This window comes from Hippopotamus amphibius, chromosome 7 (genome assembly GCF_030028045.1).
Source record: "Hippopotamus amphibius kiboko isolate mHipAmp2 chromosome 7, mHipAmp2.hap2, whole genome shotgun sequence".
NCBI lineage: Eukaryota > Metazoa > Chordata > Mammalia > Artiodactyla > Hippopotamidae > Hippopotamus > Hippopotamus amphibius.
Window position 1 is genome coordinate 96,003,433 of NC_080192.1, and position 20,731 is coordinate 96,024,163.

A 20,731-nucleotide genomic window follows, 5' to 3' on the forward strand; every position below is an offset into this window, starting at 1 on the left:
AAACAACGTATAAGGGAAAACCCATAAGGATAACAGTTGACCTTTCTACAGAAGCTCTGCAGGCCAGAAGGGAATGGCAGGATATACTGAAAGTCCTGAAAGAGAGAAACCTACAGCCAAGAATACTCTACCCAGCAAGAATCTCATTCAGATTTGAGGGAGAAATCAAAAGCTTTCCAGACAAGCAAAAGTTAAGAGAATTCAGCACCACCAAACCAGCCTTACAAGTGCTAAAGGAATTTCTCTAAGTAGGAAACACAAGAAAAGGAAAACACCTACAAATACAAACCCAAAACAATTAAGAAAATGGTAATTGGAACACACATGTCAATAATCACTTTAAATGTCAATGGATTAAATGCTCCAACCAAAAGACACAGACTGGCTGAATGGATACAAAAACAAGACCCTTCTATATGCTGCCTACAAGAAACCCACTTCAGACCAAGGGATACATATAGACTGAAAGTAAAGGGATGGAAAAAGATATTCCATGCAAATGGAACTCAAAAGAAAGCTGGAGTAGCAATACTCATACCAGACAAATTAGACTTTAAAGTAAAGACTATTACAAGAGACAAGGAAGGACACTACATAATGATCAAGGGATCCATTCAAGAAGAACATATCACAATGGTAAATATCTATGCACCCAACATAGGAGCACCTCAATACATAAGGCAGATGCTAACAGCTCTAAAAGGGGACATTGACAGTAACACAATAATAGTGGGAGACTTGAACACCCCACTTACATCAATGGACAGATCATCCAAACAGAAAATCAATAAAGACACACAAGCTTTAAATGACACATTAGACCATCTCAACTTAATTGATATTTATAGGATATTCCATCCAAAAACGACAGAATACACTTTCTTCTCAAGTGCACACGGAACATTTTCCAGGATAGATCACATCTTGGGTCACAAATCAAACCTTGGCAAATTCAAGAAAACTGAAATCATATCAAGCATCTTCTCAGACCACAAAGCCATGAGACTATATATCAATTACAGGAAAAAAACTGCAAAAAATACAAACACATGGAGGCTAAACAATACGCTATTAAACAACCAAGAAATCATTAAAGAAATCAAATAGGAAATAAAAAAATATCGAGAAACAAATGACAATGAAAACACAACAACCCAAAATCTATGGGATGCAGCAAAAGCAGTTCTAAGAGGGAAGTTTATAGCAATACAGTCCTACCTTAAGAAACAAGAAAATTATCGAATAAACAACCTAACCTTACACCTCAAACAATTAGAAAAAGAAGAACAAAGAAACCCCAAAGTGAGCAGAAGGAAAGAAATCATAAAGATCAGAGCAGAAATAAATGAAAAAGAAAGGAAAGAAGCAACAGCAAAAATTAATAAAACTAAAAGCTGGTTCTTTGAGAAGATTAACAAAATTGATAAACCATTAGCCAGACTCATCAAGAAAAAAAGGGAGGAGATGCAAATCAACAGAATTAGAAATGAAAAAGGAGAAGAAACAACGGACACCTCAGAAATACAAAACATCATGAGAGACTACTACAAGCAACTATATGCCAATAAACTGGATAACCTGGAAGAAATGGATACATTCTTAGAAAAATACAATCTTCCAAGACTGAACCAGGAAGAAATAGAAACTATGAATAGACCAATCGCAAGTAATGAGATTGAGGCAGTGATTAAAAATCTCCCAACACACAAAAGTCCAGGACCAGATGGATTCACAGGTGAATTTTATCAAACATTTAGAGAAGAGCTAACACCTATCCTTCGCAAACTCTTCCAAAATATTGCAGAAGGAGGAACACTCCCAAACTCATTCTACGAGGCCATCATCACCCTGATACCAAAACCAGGCAAAGATGTCACAAAAAAAGAAAATTACAGACCAATATCACTGATGAATATAAACGCAAAAATCCTCAACAAAATACTAGCTCACAGAATCCAACAGCACATTAAAAAAATCATACACCATGATCAAGTGGGGTTTATCCCTGGGATGCAAGGATTCTTCAGTATACGCAAATCAATCAATGTGCTACATCATATCAACAAATTGAAGGATAAAAACCATATGATCATCTCAAAAGATGCAGAAAAAGCTTTTGACAAAGTTCAACACCCATTCATGATAAAAGCTCTCCAGAAAATGGGCATAGAAGGAAATTACCTCAACATAATAAAAGCCATATATGAGAAACCAAAAGCCAACATCGTTCTAAATGGGGAAAACCTGAAAGAATTCCCTCTAAGAACAGGAACAAGACAAGGGTGTCCACTCTCACCATTATTATTCAACATAGTTTTGGAACTTTTAGCCACAGCAATCAGAGAAGAAACAGAAATAAAAGGAATCCAAATTGGAAAAGAAGAAGTCAAATTGTCACTCTTTGCAGATGACATGATATTATATATAGAAAACCCTAAAGACTCTACCAGAAAACTGCTGGCACTAATTGATGAGTTTAGTAAAGTAGCAGGATACAAAATTGATGCACAGAAATCTCTTGCATTCCTATACACTAACAACAGAAGAGCAGAAAGAGAAATTAAGGAAACTCTCCCATTCACCATTGCAACAAAAAGAATCAAATACCTAGGAATAAACCTTCCTAAGGAGGCAAAAGATCTGTATGCAGAAAACTTTAAGACACTGATGAAAGAAATCAAAGATGACACAAACAGATGGAGGGACATACCATGTTCCTGGATTGGAAGAATCAACATCGTGAAAATGATTGTACTACCCAAAGCAAGTTACAGATTCAATGCAATCCCGATCAAATTACCAATGGCATTTTTCACAGAACTAGAGCAAGAAATCTTACGATTTGTATGGAAATGCAAAAGACCCCGAATAGCCAAAGCAATCTGGAGAAGGAAAAACGGAGTTGGTGGAATCAGGCTTCCTGACTTCAAACTATACTACAAGGCCATAGTGATCAAGACAGTATGGTACTGGCACAAAAATAGAAAGGAAGATCAATGGAATAGAATAGAGAACTCAGAAGTAAGCCCAAACACATATGGGCACCTTATCTTTGACAAAGGAGGCAAGAATATACAATGGAAAAAAGACAGCCTCTTCAATAAGTGGTGCTGGAAAATTGGACAGCAACATGTAAAAGAATGAAATTAGAACACTTCCTAACACCATACACAAAAATAAACTCAAAATGGATTAAAGCCCTCAATGTAAGGCCAGACACTATAAAACTCCTAGAGGAAAACATAGGCAGAACACTCTTTGACATACATCAAAGCAACATCCTTTTTGACCCACCTCCTAGAATCATGGAAATAAAATCAAGAATAAACAAATGGGACCTAAAGAAACTTAAAAGCTTTTGCACAGCGAAAGAAACCATAAACAAGACTAGAAGGCAACCCTCAGAATGGGAAAAAATAGTTGCCTATGAAACAATGGACAAAGGATTAACCTCCCAAATATACAAGCAGCTCATGCAGCTTAATACCAAAAAAGCAAATAACCCAATCCACAAATGGGCGGACGACCTAAATAGACATTTCTCCAAAGAAGACATACAGATGGCCAACAAACACATGAAAAGATGCTCAACATAGCTAATCATCAGAGAAATGCAAGTCAAAGCCACAAGGTATCACCTCACACCTATCAGAATGGCCATCATCACAAAATCTGGAAACAACAAATGTTGGAGAGGGTGTGGAGAAAATAGAACTCTCCTGCACTGTTGGTGGGAATGTAAGTTGGTACAGTCACTATGGAAAACAGTTTGAAGGTTCCTTAAAAAACTACAAATAGAACTACCATATGATCCAGTAATCCCACTCCTGGGCATATACCCAAAGAAGACCATAATCCCAAAAGAAACATGTACCATAATGTTTATTGCAGCACTATTTACAATAGCCAGGACATGGAAGCAACCTTAATGCCCATCAACAAATGAATGGATACAGAAGATGTGGCATATATATACAATGGAATATTACTCAGCTATAAAAAGGGATGAGATGGAGCTATATGTAATGAGGTGGATAGACCTACAGTCTGTCATACAGAGTGAAGTAAGTCAGAAAGAGAAAGACAAATATTGTATGCTAACTCACATATACGGAATCTAAAAATGGTACTGATGAACTCAGTGACAAGACAAGAACAAGGACGCAGATGCACAGAATGGACTGGAGAACTCGAGGTTTGGGGGGGGCGGGGGGTGAAGGGGAAGCTGAGACGAAGCGAGAGAGTAGCACAGACATATATATACTACCAACTGTAAAATAGATAGCCAGTGGGAAGTTGTTGTATAACAAAGGGAGTTCAACTTGAGGATGGAAGATGCCTTAGAGGACTGGGATGGGGAGGGTGGGGGGGACTCGAGGGAGGGTGGGGGGGAGTCAAGGGAGGGATGGAATATGGGGATATGTGTATAAAAACAGAAGATTGAACTTGGTGTACCCCCCAAAAAATAATAAATTAATTAAAAAAAAACAATCAATGAGTAAAAGAAGAAATCAAAAGGGAAATTAGAGAATATCTTGAGACAAGTGAAAATGAAAACACAACATACCAAAACTTAAGGGATGCAGTGAAAGCAGTGCTAAGAGGGAATTTTATAGCAATAAATGTTTACATTAAAGAAGAAGAAAGATCTCCAATCAACAACCTAACTTTACAACTCAAGAAACTAGAGAAAGAAGAACTAAGCCCAAAGTTAGCAGAAGGAAGGAAATAACGAAGATCAGTGGTGAAATAAATGAAATAGAGACCAGAAAAACAATAGAAAAGATAAATAAAATTGGTAGCTGTTTTTTTTTTTTTTTAATTTCAACAAAACTGACAAACCGTTAGCTAAATTAACAAAGAGGGAGAAAAACAGATAACTCAGAAATGGAAATCAGAAATGAAAGAGGTCCCATTACAACCAATACCACAGAAATAAAAAGGATTATAAGAGAGTACTATGAACAATTACACTACAACAAATTGTAAAACCTAGAAGAAATGGATAAATTCCTAGAAACACACAACCTACCAAGAATGGATTACGAAGAAAGAGAAAATCTGACCAGACCTATAACTAATAAAGAGGTTGAATCAGAAAGAGAAGTGTAGGGTCTGATGGCTTCACTAAAAATTCTACTAAACATTTAAAGAAAAATTAATGCAGTCCTCCTTAAACTTTTCTAAAAAACTGAAGAAGCAACATCCCAAACTCATTCTATGAAGCCGTCATTACCCTAATACCAAAGCTAGACAAAGACACTAAAAAAAAGAACAGACCTGTGGAGATCAAGATGGCAAAACAGAAAGACATGGAGCTCACCTTCTGCCAAAAAGACATCAAAAATACATCTACGTGTGGAACATTTCTCATAGAAAACCAATGGAAAACTGGCAGAATGTCTCTTATACAACCAAAGCTACAAGAAGGATCCTCACATCACCAGAAGGATGATGAAAAAAAAAAGAATAAACCAATACCTCTGATGATTGTTGATGCAAAAATTGCTGACAAAATACTACCAAGCCAAGTTCAGCAGAATATTTAAAAGATTATACACCATGACCAAGTGATTTATCCCTAGAATGCAAGTATAGTACAACCTGAAAAAAAATGAATGTAATATACCACATTAACTGAATGAAGGACAAAAGGTATAATATATATTTATCAATTAATCACAAAAAGTATTTGACAGAATTCAACACCCTTTCATAATAAAAACTCAACAAACTAGGTATAGGAGAAAACTACCTTGATATAATAGAGGAAAAACTCACAGTTAACATTGTACTCAATGGTAAAAAGCTGAAAGCTTTTGCTCTACGATCATGAACAAGACAAGGATACCCACTCTCTCCCACTATTCTGTTCAACACAGTAGTAAAGTCCCAGACAGAGCAGTTAGGCAATAAAATAAATCAAAGGCATCCATATTGGAAAGGAAGAAGTAAAATGATCTCTATTTGCAGATGATATAATCTTATTTGTAGAAAACCCTAAATATTCTACTAAAAAGCTATTAAAATAAATGAATTCATCAAAGTTGCAGAATATACAGTTAACACACAAAAATCAGCTATGTTTCTGTACACTAAGAATGGAAAATCTATAAAGGAAAATTTTAAAACAATTCCACTTACAAGAGCATCAAAAAGCATAAAATTTTTAAATCTAAGGAGGTGAAAGACTTCTACACTGAAAAGTAGAAAACACTGATAAGAGAGAACAAAGAATACAGTAATGAGCAGAAAAGCATTCCATGTTCATGGGTTGGAAGACTTATTATTGTTAAAATATCTGTACATATTCAATGGAATCCCTATCAAAACCCCAATGATGTATTCTGTAGAAATAGGAAAAGTCATCCAAAAATTTATATGGAATCTCAAGGCACAATGAATTGCCAAAACAATCTTGAAAAAGAACAAAGCTGGAGAATTCACACTTCCTCATTTCAAAACTTACTAGAAAGCTAAAACAACAGTATGGCACTGGCATAAAGGCAGACATATCGACGAATGGAATAAAATAAGCTGCCCAGAAATAAACCCTCACATACATGGTCAAATGATTTTCAACAAAGGTGCCACGTTCACTTGATGAGGAAAGGACAGTCTGTTCAACAAATGGATATGCATATGCAAAAGATGAAGTTAGACCCTTACTTTGCACCACACATGAAAATTAATTCAAAATGGATCAATACCTAAACATAAGAGCTAAAACTAAAAAACTAAAAAAAAAAAAAAATTAAAAAAAAAAAACAGGGAAAAATCTTCATAGCATTGGATTTGAAATAATTTCTTGAATATGACACCAAAAGTACATGTACCAAAAGTCAAAATGAATAAACTGGACTACATCAAAATTTTAAACTCTGTTCATCAAGAGACTATCAACAGAATGAAATGGCAACCCATGGAATGGGAAAAAATATTTGCAAATCACAATCTGATAAGGGATTAATATCCAGAATATATAAAGTACTCATAAAACGCGACAACAAAAAGCAAACAACCTGATTCAAAAATAGGCAAAAGACTTGAATAGACTTATCTCCAAAGAAGATATACAAATGGCCAATAAGCATATGAAAAGATGTTCAACATCATTATTATGGAAATGCAAATCAAAAATACAATGAGATATCACCTCACATTCATTAGGTTGGCTACTATCAAAAAAATAACCAGAAGATAACAAGTGTTGGTAAGGATGTGGAAAAATTGGAACCCCTGTGCATTGCTGGTGGGATTGTCAAATGGTGCAACCACAATGAAAACAATATGACGGTTCCTCAAAAAATTAAAAATAAAACTTACATATGATCCAGCAAACCCACTTATGTATGTATATATCGAAAGAAATTGTATTCAGGGCATCAAAAAGATATCTGCACACCCATGTTTATAGCAGTATTATTCACAATAGCCAGGAGGTGGAGGCAACCCAAATATTCATGAAAGAATGAATGGATAAACAAAATGTGGTATATACATAGAGTGGAATATCATTCAGCCTTAAAAAGGAAGAAACCCTGTCACATGCTACAGTATAGATGATGCATGAGGACATTATGCTACGTGAAATATGCCAGTTACATAAACACAAATACTGTATGATACCACTTTCATGAGGTATCTAAAGTAGTCAGATTTATAGAAAACAAAATAAAAAGGTGCTGGCGTGTTTAATGGGTGTTCAGTTTCAGTTTTGCAAGATCTGGAGATCTGTTGCACAATAATGTGAATATACGTGACACTACTGAACTGTATACTTAAAAATGCTCTACACATGGTAAAAAATTAAGCTATGTGGTTTTTCTGTGATTTTGTAATTTAAAATGTTTTAACTAAAAAAAAAGAATACACATAGATATACTGTGGTTCTAAGGCTGTTGGTTATTAATAAGGTTTATGTTTTCTCAATTATATATCTTTTACACTTCATTATGTTTTAATTTTCTAAAACAATGCTGTGTCAAAGTTGCTAATATTAAAGTTTTCCCTATTCATCTGTATGATGTGGGAATATCAAACTCTCTATAGAAAAAAATATTCTTTTTGTTTTCAGATTGTGTGCTACGTGTGAGAGAGTAAAATAAAAAAAATTCTTACAATTTTCCAATATAAAAAAATATTCTAGTTAACTGATTAACAACAAAAAGAATATCTGATCAATAAAATGCTATATAAAAGCACTATGAATGGCAAGTTATAAATGAATTTTTAAAATCTGAACTCAAAAGAATTCATTATTCAGCTATCAAACTCCTGGCTGAGCCAAGTCTAAGAATAACAGAAGTCATAGGGAACTGTGACTACAAGATTTCCATTGTGTGCTACATAGTAAACGGACCAAAAAAAAGTTTCACTGGGATATGTGAAAGTTTTCCTGTAACTGTACTTATGAACAAGTTAGCAGAAATTACATCTGTATTTGACTCATATCTTAATCCTTTTTTAACAGAACTCCTGGGGCCTTTGAACAGAGGGGATATGCTAAATGAAGCTTTTGTTGGCCTATCTTTAGCCCCTCAAGGAGAAGACACATTTGCAGATAACCTCCCTCCCTTTTGTTCAATCTACAGACATATCATTCAACAAAGAACACTGAATGTCTCTACTGACAGGTAAACTATGCTGAACTGAGAAAATCTGTTCCCTAAAGGAAAAGTATTTAGTATTAAACAATTAAAATATTCCCTGTTTAAATGCAAACTAATAAGCAAGGAAATTTCAAAATGTCAAAGAAAGAAATGTGCATTTTCTCATGGCTAGGATTTTGCAGTAGTTTGGTCATGGAAGAGCAGGCATGATGGAGGCAGAAATATATGAAAAGAATGTTTTCAGAATGAATGTTATTTCAGGCCTAATGAAATTATTATAACGTATTAAATTCTATTTGTATTCTGTTGTTAAATTTTAGTATTATATTATTAAAATATTCTTATAATATTTACTTTGAATTATAATTTCATTTGTTCATACTTATGCAAGCTTGCCACTCGTTTTTGAAATCTGATAAATGATCATTTAATAGCTATCCAGCTTGCCACACTGGATTATTGAAAAAACAAAGAGAAAGGATAAATGTGAAATCAAAAACACTGGACAAAGCAATATCATTATTTATAATGATAATTATAATGTTAATTATGATGATGCTAATGCTCTAAAGCATTGTCATGGTCAGAAAACTTTCTGTATAAAGGGCCAGATATTAGGCTTTGTAGGCCACGTAGACTCTGTTGCAACTATTCAACTCTGGTGCTGTAATATGAATGCAGCCATAGACCATATATAAATGAATGAGAGTGGCTGTGTTACAATAAAACTTTATTTACAAAAACAGGTAGTGGACAGGATTTGGCCCCTGGTCTTTAGTTAACACACCTGTTCTTGAGGATCCCAACTACATGCAATAATTGTGAAGAGGCCACATTTTTATATATATCATATATTATATATGAATATAAAATATGATATACAATATGATACATGAAATATATATTTCATATCTATCAACTATACATATATACTTATAATACCCTTGAGAAAATGCCTCAAACTACATAGATTAACGGTAAATGAAGGGGCGGGATTTCTGGGTATGGCAGTTTAGAGGTCAGCAAATCTCCCCAGGAAACAATTATAAAACTGGACCAAAACTACCATTCCAGGGCTCTGGAAATCAAATAAAGGCAAACAACAAATTGAGAAGCATTTACTTATGAAAAACTGCTGAACTTCTAGTAATAAAATGGGAATTTGTGATGTTCTGGGGCTGCTCCCAACCTCCCACCACCCACAAGCTAGTTCAGCCTTGTAGTTCTACTCAGGACAGGTTATAAAAACCAACAGTTGACTTTATCTGCAGCCTAAGAGTGGAAAAACTCCACTTGGCAGCTCTGTCAATTAAAAATAGCAAACTCACTATCAGTAAAAGTAACAAACTTGATAGGAAAAGGAATAGGGAAAGTCACAGTTCTACTAGCCTGCTTATGTCAAGTCACAGAAGAACAGATTAGCCAGAAATTGTAAAAGAAGAGTGTGGAGGTGAGAGAACCAGAGGGGCTTATTAAGCGCTTCTGCACACACTCCTGTGGAGCTGAATGACCTCTCATTTTTCACTCTTTTTTGTTGTGCAAGACCCTAAATTTTCCTCTTATGCTTCTTTCCCCCTTCACACCAGTACCAAAAGGTGCCTCTCCCTTTTTTCCTTTTATCACCTACCCATCTCCTTGCCCCGAAAGCTATGCATTTTAAAAACTGCCCCTTCAAATTGCTTGTTACTTTTAAGCCCCTTTCATGTAGTCCATGCTCTATTCTACAAAAGCACCAGGAGTTGGAGAAATCTTGCACTGGGATTTGGTTTTTTTCCATTTTACTTATAATTATTTTGACGTCTTGACATTCTCTGTCTTCAAGTTATGCCAAAGGTGTAGTTTTCATGTAGTTTGACTTCTCCTATGAGTTTCAATCCTCCCTCCCTTTACTATCTATGTTCTGTATTGTTTATAGAGGAAGTACTAGGAGGTAGAAAGGAAGGCAGCTTCTATTATCTTCAGCTACCTGGAAGTCCAACCTCTTTACTTCTTAAAAAACAATTTTACTGAGGCATAATTTACATATATCCTAAATTCACCCATTGTAAGTATACAATTCAGTGATGTTTAGTAAATTTATAAAGTTGTGCAACTATCACTGCAGTTTTAGAACATCTCTATCACCCAAGATAGCTTCCTTGTGCCAATTTACAGTCAGTTTCCACTCCCACCTCCAGCCCTAGCCAATCACTGGTCTGCTTTCTGTCTCTAGAGAAATTTCATATAAATGAAATCATACAGTCTGGAAATGTCATATAAATGTAGTCATACAATATGTTGTCTTTTATGTCAGGCTTCTCTCACTTAGCATTATGTTTTTGAGGTTCATACATATTGTAGCATGTAGTTTATTCCTTTTTAATTGCTGAACAGTATTCCATTGTATAAATATACCACATGTTGTTTATCTACTCACCAGCTGATTTAATATTTGAATTATTTCCAGTTTGTGGCTATTATGAAAAGGTTACTAATAAATATTCACGTATATGTCTTCAAGTGGACATTTGTTTTCATTTCCCTTTGTTAGATCTTCTGGAGTGGAATTGGGGGATCATATTGTTGTAAGTTTATATTTATCTTCTTAGTTTTAAGAAACTGCCAGGTTGCTTTTCCAAAGTGACTATAACATTTTAAATACCCACAAGCAATGTATGAGGGTTCCAATTGCTCCATGTTCTCACCTATGATTGATATTGTCAGTTTTTTTTATTGTAACCATTTTACTGGGTGTAGAGTTGTATTCATTATGATTTTAATTGTATTTCCCTAATGACTAATGATGCTGAGCATTTTTATGTGGTTATTAGCCATTAGTATATCTTCTGTAGTAAAATATCTATATGAAACTTTTGTGAATCTTTTAATTGGGTTGTTTTCTTATTACTGAATTATAAAATTTCTTTATATAGTCTGAATATCAGTCCTTTATCAGATACATGCAAATATTTTCTCCCAGTCTGTGGCTTGCCCTTTCATTTTCCTAACAATGTCATTTGAAGTACAAAAGGTTCAAATTTTGATGAAGCCCAATTTAGCTATTTTTTTTTCTTTTATCAATTGTGCTTTTTGTGTTGTTTGTAAGACATCTTTTTCTAACCCTAAGGACCCCAAAATTTTCTCTTATGTTTTGGTCTAGAAGTTCTGTAGTTTTAGTTCTTACATTTAAGTCCATTTTGAGTTAATTTTTATGTATGATGGTCTAAGTTCATCACTTTGTACATGGAAATCCAATTTTCCTAGCGCCATTTGTGTAAAAGGCTCCTTGCCCCACTGAATTACCTTTGCAATTTTGTCAAAAATCAGTTAACCATAAGTGTAAGGTTTATTTCTGGATTTGTCATTATGTTCCATTGGTAAATATATCTATCCTTACACCAATAATTTCCTAGACTCTGCTATACTGGTGGCACTACTGAACCAGAATTTCACAAAATACATCTAATACCACAAAAATAAATAGGATAAAGATAAACAGTTCCATATAGAGTTACTTTAAAGGAACAGAAAATGAAAATCAACACACATTAATTGAGGAAAATTCTCTCCCCCAAAACAACCATGAAGTAGACGAAAACCGTACAGCAACACTCCAAGCAGAATGAAATAAACTCAAAAAAGCAACTGGATACATGGAAACCCACTCTGGATTAAAAAGACAAAAACTAAGAAGGAAAGGAAGGAAGAACAGAGGAGAAGGGCAGGAGGGGAGAGAGGAAGTTCACTAAACTCAAGAAAGAAAAGGAAGAAAGATAATATTGTCTAAGAAATGAAAAATAAATTCAAGGCACTCAAGTAAGAATAAACTCAAATTAAAATTCAATAAAAGGGGGACTTCCCTGGTGGTCCAGTGGTAAAGAATCTGCCTTCCAATGCAGGGGACGAAGGCTCAATCCCTGATCAGGGAACTAAGATTCCACATGCTGTGGGGCAACTAAACCCCTCCACCACAACTACTGAGCCCATGCGCCTCAACTAGAGAGAAGCCCAGGTGCTGCAAACTATAGAGCCCACACACCCTGGAGCCCATGCGCCACAACTACAGAGCCCACGTGCCCCAGAGCCCATTCACCACAACTAGAGAAGAGAAAACCCACACGCCACAACTAGAGAGAAGCACATGCCCCACAGCAAAGAGCCCACATGTCGCAACAAAGGTCCCATGTGCTGCAATAAAGACCGGACACAGCCAAAAATAAAACAAAAAATTAAAAATTAAAAAAAAATTAAAAGAAATATCTATGAAAACACTAAAAAAAATCTATGAGGGGGGAATTAGTCCTACCAGATATTAAAACACACTAACTATAAACTTATAACACTGTCATGTTTATAATTTTATTCTCTTATGTAATTATTAGATTAATAGCTCTTCTTCATTAACCTATATAAACTCCATGAAGGCTGGAACCACCATAACTGTCTTAGTCATTATAATTTTTTCAAACCCTACCACAATGCCTGATGCATAGCTGAAACATTGCTCTCCTAGAGTTCTCACTCAGGTGTGTATGGGAAGGAAGAATGATACAGATAAGAAACAAGCAGAAATACATAAGTAAAAGTCAACTAATGATATGTACTAGGTAAAAATACAAAGAAGGAGTCATCTTTATGAAGAGGTGGTGAATTGACACAGCATTCTTGGGAGAGGAAATTGTACATACAAAGGTCTTAGGGTGGGAACAAATTTGGGAGCTTCAAGTGACAAAGAGTCAATGTAGCTAAACTATAAAGGCAGATGGATGATGATAAATTAGTTAGGGCCTCTGTAGGCTGTGCTATGCTGTATGATCTTTGTTCTGATTGCAATGAGAAGCCACTAGGATATTTGAGTGGGTGATAGAATAATGGCCTCCCAAAGATGTCCATATCCTAATCCCCAGATTTTGTGAATACATTTTATTACATGGCAAAGGGGAACTGAGGTAGCAGATGGAATTAAGGTTGCTAATTACCTGACTTTAAAATAGGGAGATTATCCTGGATTATCCAGATAGGCCTGATGTAATCCTTAAATGTGGAAGAGGTTCCTTAAATGTGGAGGAGGGAGGCAGAAGAGTCAGTATCAGAGTGATTTTCAGTGAGAAGACTCAATCTGCCACTGTCAGCGTTGGAAATGGAGGAAGAAGACTATGAGCCAGGGAAAGCAAGAGGTCAAAAAGGCGAGGAAACAGATCCTCCTCCAGAACTTCCAGAAAAGAATGCAACCCAGTTTAAGCCACTAAATTTGTGGTAATTTGTTACTGCAGAAGAGAAAACTAATACAAAGTGTTAGCATGTGGTCTTCATTTTTAATAGATCATTTTGATTGGGCTGAATTGATAGGGAAAGCTGCCTTGACATCAGGGGAAGTTTTGATATGAGGTCTATTTTCACACTTCACCATCTGAATGCTGTGTCTCAGGGCTTAATTTGAGCATTAAAACTGCAGTTTGGGAAGTTTAGTTACCCAAAGATATTTAAAATTTTTGTTATAATTTCTCTTTCAATAAACAAAGCAAGTTTAACCAGAGACAAGAAAAAAGAGAGTCTGCAAGAGTTCAGTAATGTCTCAACCTCTAGAAGAGAGAGAGGCAAAGAAAATAGCACAGCAGCATGGCCCACAGCCTGGGCCTACTCACCAGTGGTTAAAATTGTGTCTGCTTTTGCTCACTGTTGTAACCACAGCATCTAACCCATCACCAGTCACAGAGTGAGCATTTAACAAATATTCTATGCATGAATGAACCATAATGTGTTCTCTTAATTTTAAATCTTTCCCATAGATTATTCTCATTCTTCATATACTTATAAATCACTGAACAAAATTTTAATTTCTGGGTAACTTATGGCAAAATTAATAAACCAAATTAATTTGAACTAAATATAATGTAGAAACCAACTGAAAACTGGCTGTGAGTAGACTCTACTAGTTTGAGTTTATAAACAAACTTACTAGAATGTAAACTGTATGAGGGTAGAGATGTTTGCCTTTTCTTTGTTTATTGCTCACTGCTTCATCCTCCAGGACTTTGAAAAGTGCCTGGTAACAGTAAGAAAACAAAGCAGAGATGGAGGCTAACTGCAAAAGCCCAACTCACTCCAGTCCAGCCTAGAGATGGAATTCAGTGTTAAAATATTCCTCAATTTCCCATTATTTATGAAATTTTCACAAGGAAATAAAGATACTTTTTAGCTGGTTCTTTATAACTCACAAAAAGTACTTGGTGTCCAACTGATGCTCAATAGATATTTACTGAATAAATAAAAGAATAATTTTTATAATACAAGAATACATACAATATAAGTATACATAGCTGGTAGTAAGTGTGTAAAGTAGACATTTTAGACATACAAAAGAATCAAGCACTTCCAAATTTAAAACATTTACAACATCTTGGGTATAAAAGTTTTTAAAAAACATCACCATTACATGAATTGACTGAGAGTTTATACCTCACATGCCATTAATGCATTATTCAACTAGTTGGTTTTCATATTTTTGATGTGGCTATGACAACCATTATTCAAATGGTTGGTTCTCATATTTTTGACCAGCAATTTTTAAAGTTACACAACACAAAGAAAAAACAATTTCAAAGGAAAAAATATCCATTAGGGTTAGAACAGCAATGATAAGTAAAATAAATGATCCTAGGACTAAACTAAAAATACTTTAGATTTGGTACTGACATAGATTTTTTTTTTAAATTAATTAATTAATTGGCTGCATTGGGTCTTTGTTGCTGCACATGGGCTTTCTCTAGTTGCAGCAAGCAGGGACTACTCTTCATTGTGGTGTGTGGGCTCCTCACTGCGGTGGCTTCTCTTGTTGCGGAGCATGGGCTCTAGGCATGTGGGCGCCAGTAGTTGTGGCACACGGGCTCAATAATCGTGGCTCATCGGCTCCAGAGTGCAGGCTCAATAGTTGTGGCACATGGGCTTAGTTGCTCTGCAGCATGTGGGATCTTCCTGGAGCAGGGATTGAACCCGTGTCCCCTGCATTGGCAGGCGGATTCTTAACCACTGCACCACCAGGGAAGTCCAGTTATTATATTCCAAGTAGTCAGCTTCTCTGGTTGCCTCAATTTTTCATTTGTATTAGATCATCTCCTTCAATGTCCAAAATTCTTTATTGTAGAGCAAATAAACTTTATATTTGTAGCAAATTTATCTACTTTGATATTTACTGTCATAAATTAGTTATAATATTGGTTAGTTTCTTGCTATTTGTTATATCTGAATTCATACCTAAGAAACTCCAAATTAAATACTATCTTGTTAAAAGTTATTAAATTTTGGCTTGGTTTTATTTGATTCGTATCTAAGCAGTTTTCTTGAAGTTGGAACAAAAAAAATGCCCATCTATTCAGAATCCTTGTGTGTGCCTATAAACAATATAACTGTTGAAAATCTTCAGTGTTTACAAAACAAAGAAAATTGTCAACAGAATCCCTGGCGGTAGACTTACCAGAAAAAAAAATTTACAGCCTATAATTCATGAAGATTGGCTCAAAACAAACTGTCTCTGCCAAGAGAAAATCTGACAATTATTCTGTTGTCTAATTTGGCTCAGTCTAAGTTGACCTTGTTTATTCATCTCAGTCTTTTAATTCTTGTTATCTTGGCATAAGAGGAGAACATATGGCATATGTCTAGGAAGTCCATTTCTGCATCTTAAACTGAAATAAATGCAGACTATACTGAGCATTTCCAGTGTGTTTGGCTATTAAGGTAGCTTAATATATATTAGATAGAACTGGTTAAGTTCAAATTATTCCTACTAGGTGTTTGCTGCCTATAAAATTAGAAACTAAGTACAGAAGTCTTTTTCTAAGCTTCAGTACATGGCTAAAACTGGCCAATTTTAAACATATTTCCAAAGATAGACAATCTTAAGTTCTTTTAAAACACAAAAATTAAAAGGTAATCAGCAATTTGACAACCTAAAGATGGTTACAGGCTTTCACTGAATATCTAGCTATGTTTAAAAAAGCAGAGGAAGATAATATGAGAAAGATAATGGGAGGTGCAGAACAAAAAAGAATATTTTCATTTTTTATCCAGCCTAATCTGGTCTCCAATGAACTTTCTTATTTCACCAAGACATATCATATCCTGGGTCATAAAACAAACCTTGACTTTAAATAGAATTATACTAAGAATTAATAACAGAAAGACAAAGAGAAAAATCTACAAAAACTTAGAAATTAAAAAACACAATTCTAATAATCCATAGGTCAAAGAGGCAGTCTCAAGGAAATCAGAACATATTATAAACTGAAAAATATCAAAATATAACATATCAAAATTTGTGGGATGTAATTTAGTGCTTAGTGGAGATTTTATTTTACTACATGCTTCTTTAAAAAAAAGTCTCAATGAACCATCCAAGCTACCACCTTAAGAAACTAGAAAAAAAAAGGATCAAAATAAACTCAAAATAAGCAGAAGAAAAGAAATAATAAACATAAGCACATACATCACTGAAACTGAAAACAGAAAAACAGTAACAAAAATCAGTGAAATCAAAAGTTGAAAAGTTGTTATTTGAAAAGATCAGTAAAATTGATTAAACTCTAGTCAGAATGACAAAGGAAAAAAGAGAAAAGACATAGGTTTTCATTATTGGGAATGAAAGAAAGGATATTATAATAGACCTTACAGACAGTAAATAGATAATAATGTTGTGAACCACTCTATGCATATAAAGTTGATAACATAGTTGGAACAGACTAATTATTTAAAAACCACAAGCCAGGAACAGACTATTTAAAAACCACAAGCTACCAAGCCTGCTGAAAATGAACAGATAATCTGAATATTCCTAAAGCCATTTTAAAAACTGAATTTATAGTTTAAAAAAAAAAAAACAAAAAAGATATATCCAAGTCTAGATAGTCTCACTGGTGAACTCTACCAAACATTTAGAGGAAAAAAAATACCATCAATTATGCACAATCTCTATCAGAAAATAAAGACTAAAAAACATGTCCCAGCTCATTTTCTGAAGCAACTATTACCCAGAGTACCAAAACAAAACCACAAAAAAACAAACAAAACAAAAAACCACTTTAGACCAGTATCCCTCATAAATATAGCAGCAAAAATCCTCAACAAAAGATTAAGAAATATAATTCAGTAATATATTTTTTAAAAATACAACACAATCAAGTGCAGTTTACCTTGGGAATGCAAGGCTCATTAAATTTTGAAAAATCAGTGAAATATATTAACAGTTCAAATAAGAAAAACTAGTTAATCAAATCAACTGATGCAAAAAGAACATATGACCAGATTTAATACCCAATTAGGATTTTTTGAAACTCAGAAAACAAGGAATAAGAAGGAACTTCCTCAATTTATAGAGAAGCTACAAAAACGAAACTAGATAGCTAGGCACACAGCAAAGATGTCCACTCTTATCACTCATATATAACACTGTGCTGAACATCTTAGCCAGTGCAATAAGACAAGAAAAAGAAAAAAAATATATACAGCTTGGGAAATAAGTAAATCCATCCCTATTTGCAGACAACATGGTTATCTACACAGAAAATCCCAAGGTTATCTACAAAAAACTCATACAACTAATAAGTGAGTTTAACAAGGTCACAGAATATACAGACAACACATAAAATTCAATTGTATTCCTATATACTAGTAACGTACAATTGGAAGTCAAAATTTTTAAAGTTTACGGTGGCTCCAAAACAAATGAAATTATTCTGGAATACATCTAACAAAACTTGTACAGAATCTTTGTGCCAAGAACTATAAAACACTGTTTAAAGTAACCATAAAAGATCAAAATAAATGGATGTACACACCAGGTTTATGGATTGGAAAACTCAATATAGTAAAGATGTCAGTTGTCTTCTGACTGATCTAAAGATTTAAAACAATTCTAATCAAAAGCCCAGAAAGGATTTTTGTAGACATAGGCAAGCTGATTATAAAATTTATACAGAAAGACAAAGAAAGCAGAATAGCAAAAACAATTTTTAAAAGGGGAAATAATGTTGGAAGAATCACATGTTATCCTAAGTCTTTCTAAAGCAGGAGTCAGCAAATATTTTCTGTGAAGGGCCAGTTAGTAAGTATTTTGGGTTTTGCAGGTCATACAGTCCCTGTCACAGCTACTTAAGTATACAGTTGTAGCAAGAAAGCAGCCATTGACAATATGTAAATGAATGGCTGTGTTCCTATAAAACTAGGCATGAACTGGATTTGACCATGGACTGTGGTTTGCCATCCCCTCCTCTAAAGCTAAACTAATCAAGAAATTATGGTATTAGCAAAAGGACAGACATGTAGATTAATGAAACAGAATACTTAGAAGTAGACCCATACAAATATGCCCAACTGATTTTTAACAAAAGTACAAAGAAGATTCAATGAACAAAGGATACTCTGCAACAAATGGTGTATTTAAACAACTGGGATCTATGTGTAAGAACCATGAGCCCTAAACGAAACCTCATACCTTATTCAAAAATTAACTCAAAATGGATCACAGATCTCTATATAAAATGTAAAACTATAAAACTTCTAGAAGAAAACACATGAGGAAATCTTCATGATCTGGAAATAGTCAAAGAATTCTCAGATCTGATGCTGAAAGCACAATTCACAATTTAAAAAAATTGATAAGCTGGACTTCATCAACTTTAGCTCTTCAAAGGACACTGTCAAGAGCATGAAAAGACAAGCTACTTGCTAGGAGAAAATATTTGCAAATCACATGAAAGACACTGAATTTATATCCAGAATATGTTAAAAACTCTAAAAACTCAACACTAAGAAAACAACCCAATTAAAATCACAAAAGATTTGACTTGAACAGATACTTTAATAAGGAGATATACAGAAGGCAAATAAGCACATGAAAAAATATTCAACATCACTGGCCATAAGGAAAGTGCAAAATTAAAACCATGATGAGATACCCCTACACACCTATTAGAATATCTGTAATAAAAACATACTGACAATACTAAGCATTGGTTAAGACGCAAGAAACTTGAGAACCCATTCATTGCTGATGAGAATACAAAAATGATACAGCCATCCTAGGAAACAGTTTAGCAGTTTCCTATAAAGTAAAAATATATTTAGGGAATTCCCTGGTGGGTGAGGACCACTGCAGGGGGCCCAGTTCAATCCCTGGTCAGGGAACTCAGATCCCACAAGCTGCATGGCATAGCCAAAGCAAACAAACAAACAAAACAAAAAACAAAAAAAAAAAACTACAAAAATATATTTAGCATGAGCCAGAAATCCTATTCTTGAACATTTACCCTAGAGAAATGAAAACTTATATCACACAAAAATCCGTAGTTGAATTTTGATAGCCATTTTACTTATAATTTCCAAAACCTGGGAAAACAAATATCCTTCAACAGGTGAATAAACAAACTGGTACATCTATAAAATGGAATACTGCTCAGCAATAAAAAGTAAACTATTGATACATGTACTATCTTGAATGAATATCAGAAGCAATACACTGAGTGACAGAAGCCAGCCATACAGGTTTATATATATGATTCCAAATATATGACATTCTTGAAGTCAAAACTATAGTCATGGTGAGAAGCAGTTGCCAGGAGTACTGGTAGGGGAGGCTGTGACTATAAAATACGAGGGAATTTTTTTGGCATGATGAAACCATTTTGTATTCTGTTTGTGGTGTGGTGGTAGTAACATGAATCTATACATCTGTTAAAATTCATAGAATATATGTCTTTAAAAGTTCATTTTAATGTATTATAACTTAAATAATAAAAATTTTAAAAACAAAATACTTATTACATAAGTAAGAGTTACCTAAAACTTTATAAGACAATATAGTCTAAGTTTTGTTAAAAAAGATGCATAATAATAAGTATAGAAGCTAACTATCCAGATAAGAACACTGGATATTTGGATTATGTTAATGTCCTTTTTCTGTGGTTTTTTTTTTTTTTTGAGCTTTTCTACACTAATAATGAATTACATTTAAAATTAGAAAAATAAAATTTATTTAATAGAAAACTTTTACCATTCATTCTAATTTTGTAATACCCAGGAGGAGTTCAGAGCATCACATTTTGTTTCTATGACTGCTTTTTTTTTGAAAATTGTATATGTGAAAT

The 20,731-nt window shown here is 34.2% G+C and overlaps 1 protein-coding gene across 1 annotated transcript in view; it reads left to right on the forward strand.

The window, feature by feature from the left end:
• The window catches only part of WDPCP (WD repeat containing planar cell polarity effector), a gene marked incomplete at its 3' end in the record, with an annotated part of 364,337 nt that overhangs the window by 343,317 nt on the left and 289 nt on the right, over positions 1 to 20,731 (forward strand). Inside the window, exon 15 of the mRNA XM_057743382.1 lies at positions 8,474 to 8,636. Coding sequence (XP_057599365.1) covers positions 8,474 to 8,636 — 163 coding nt within the window. The remainder of the gene's footprint in view (positions 1 to 8,473; positions 8,637 to 20,731) is intronic.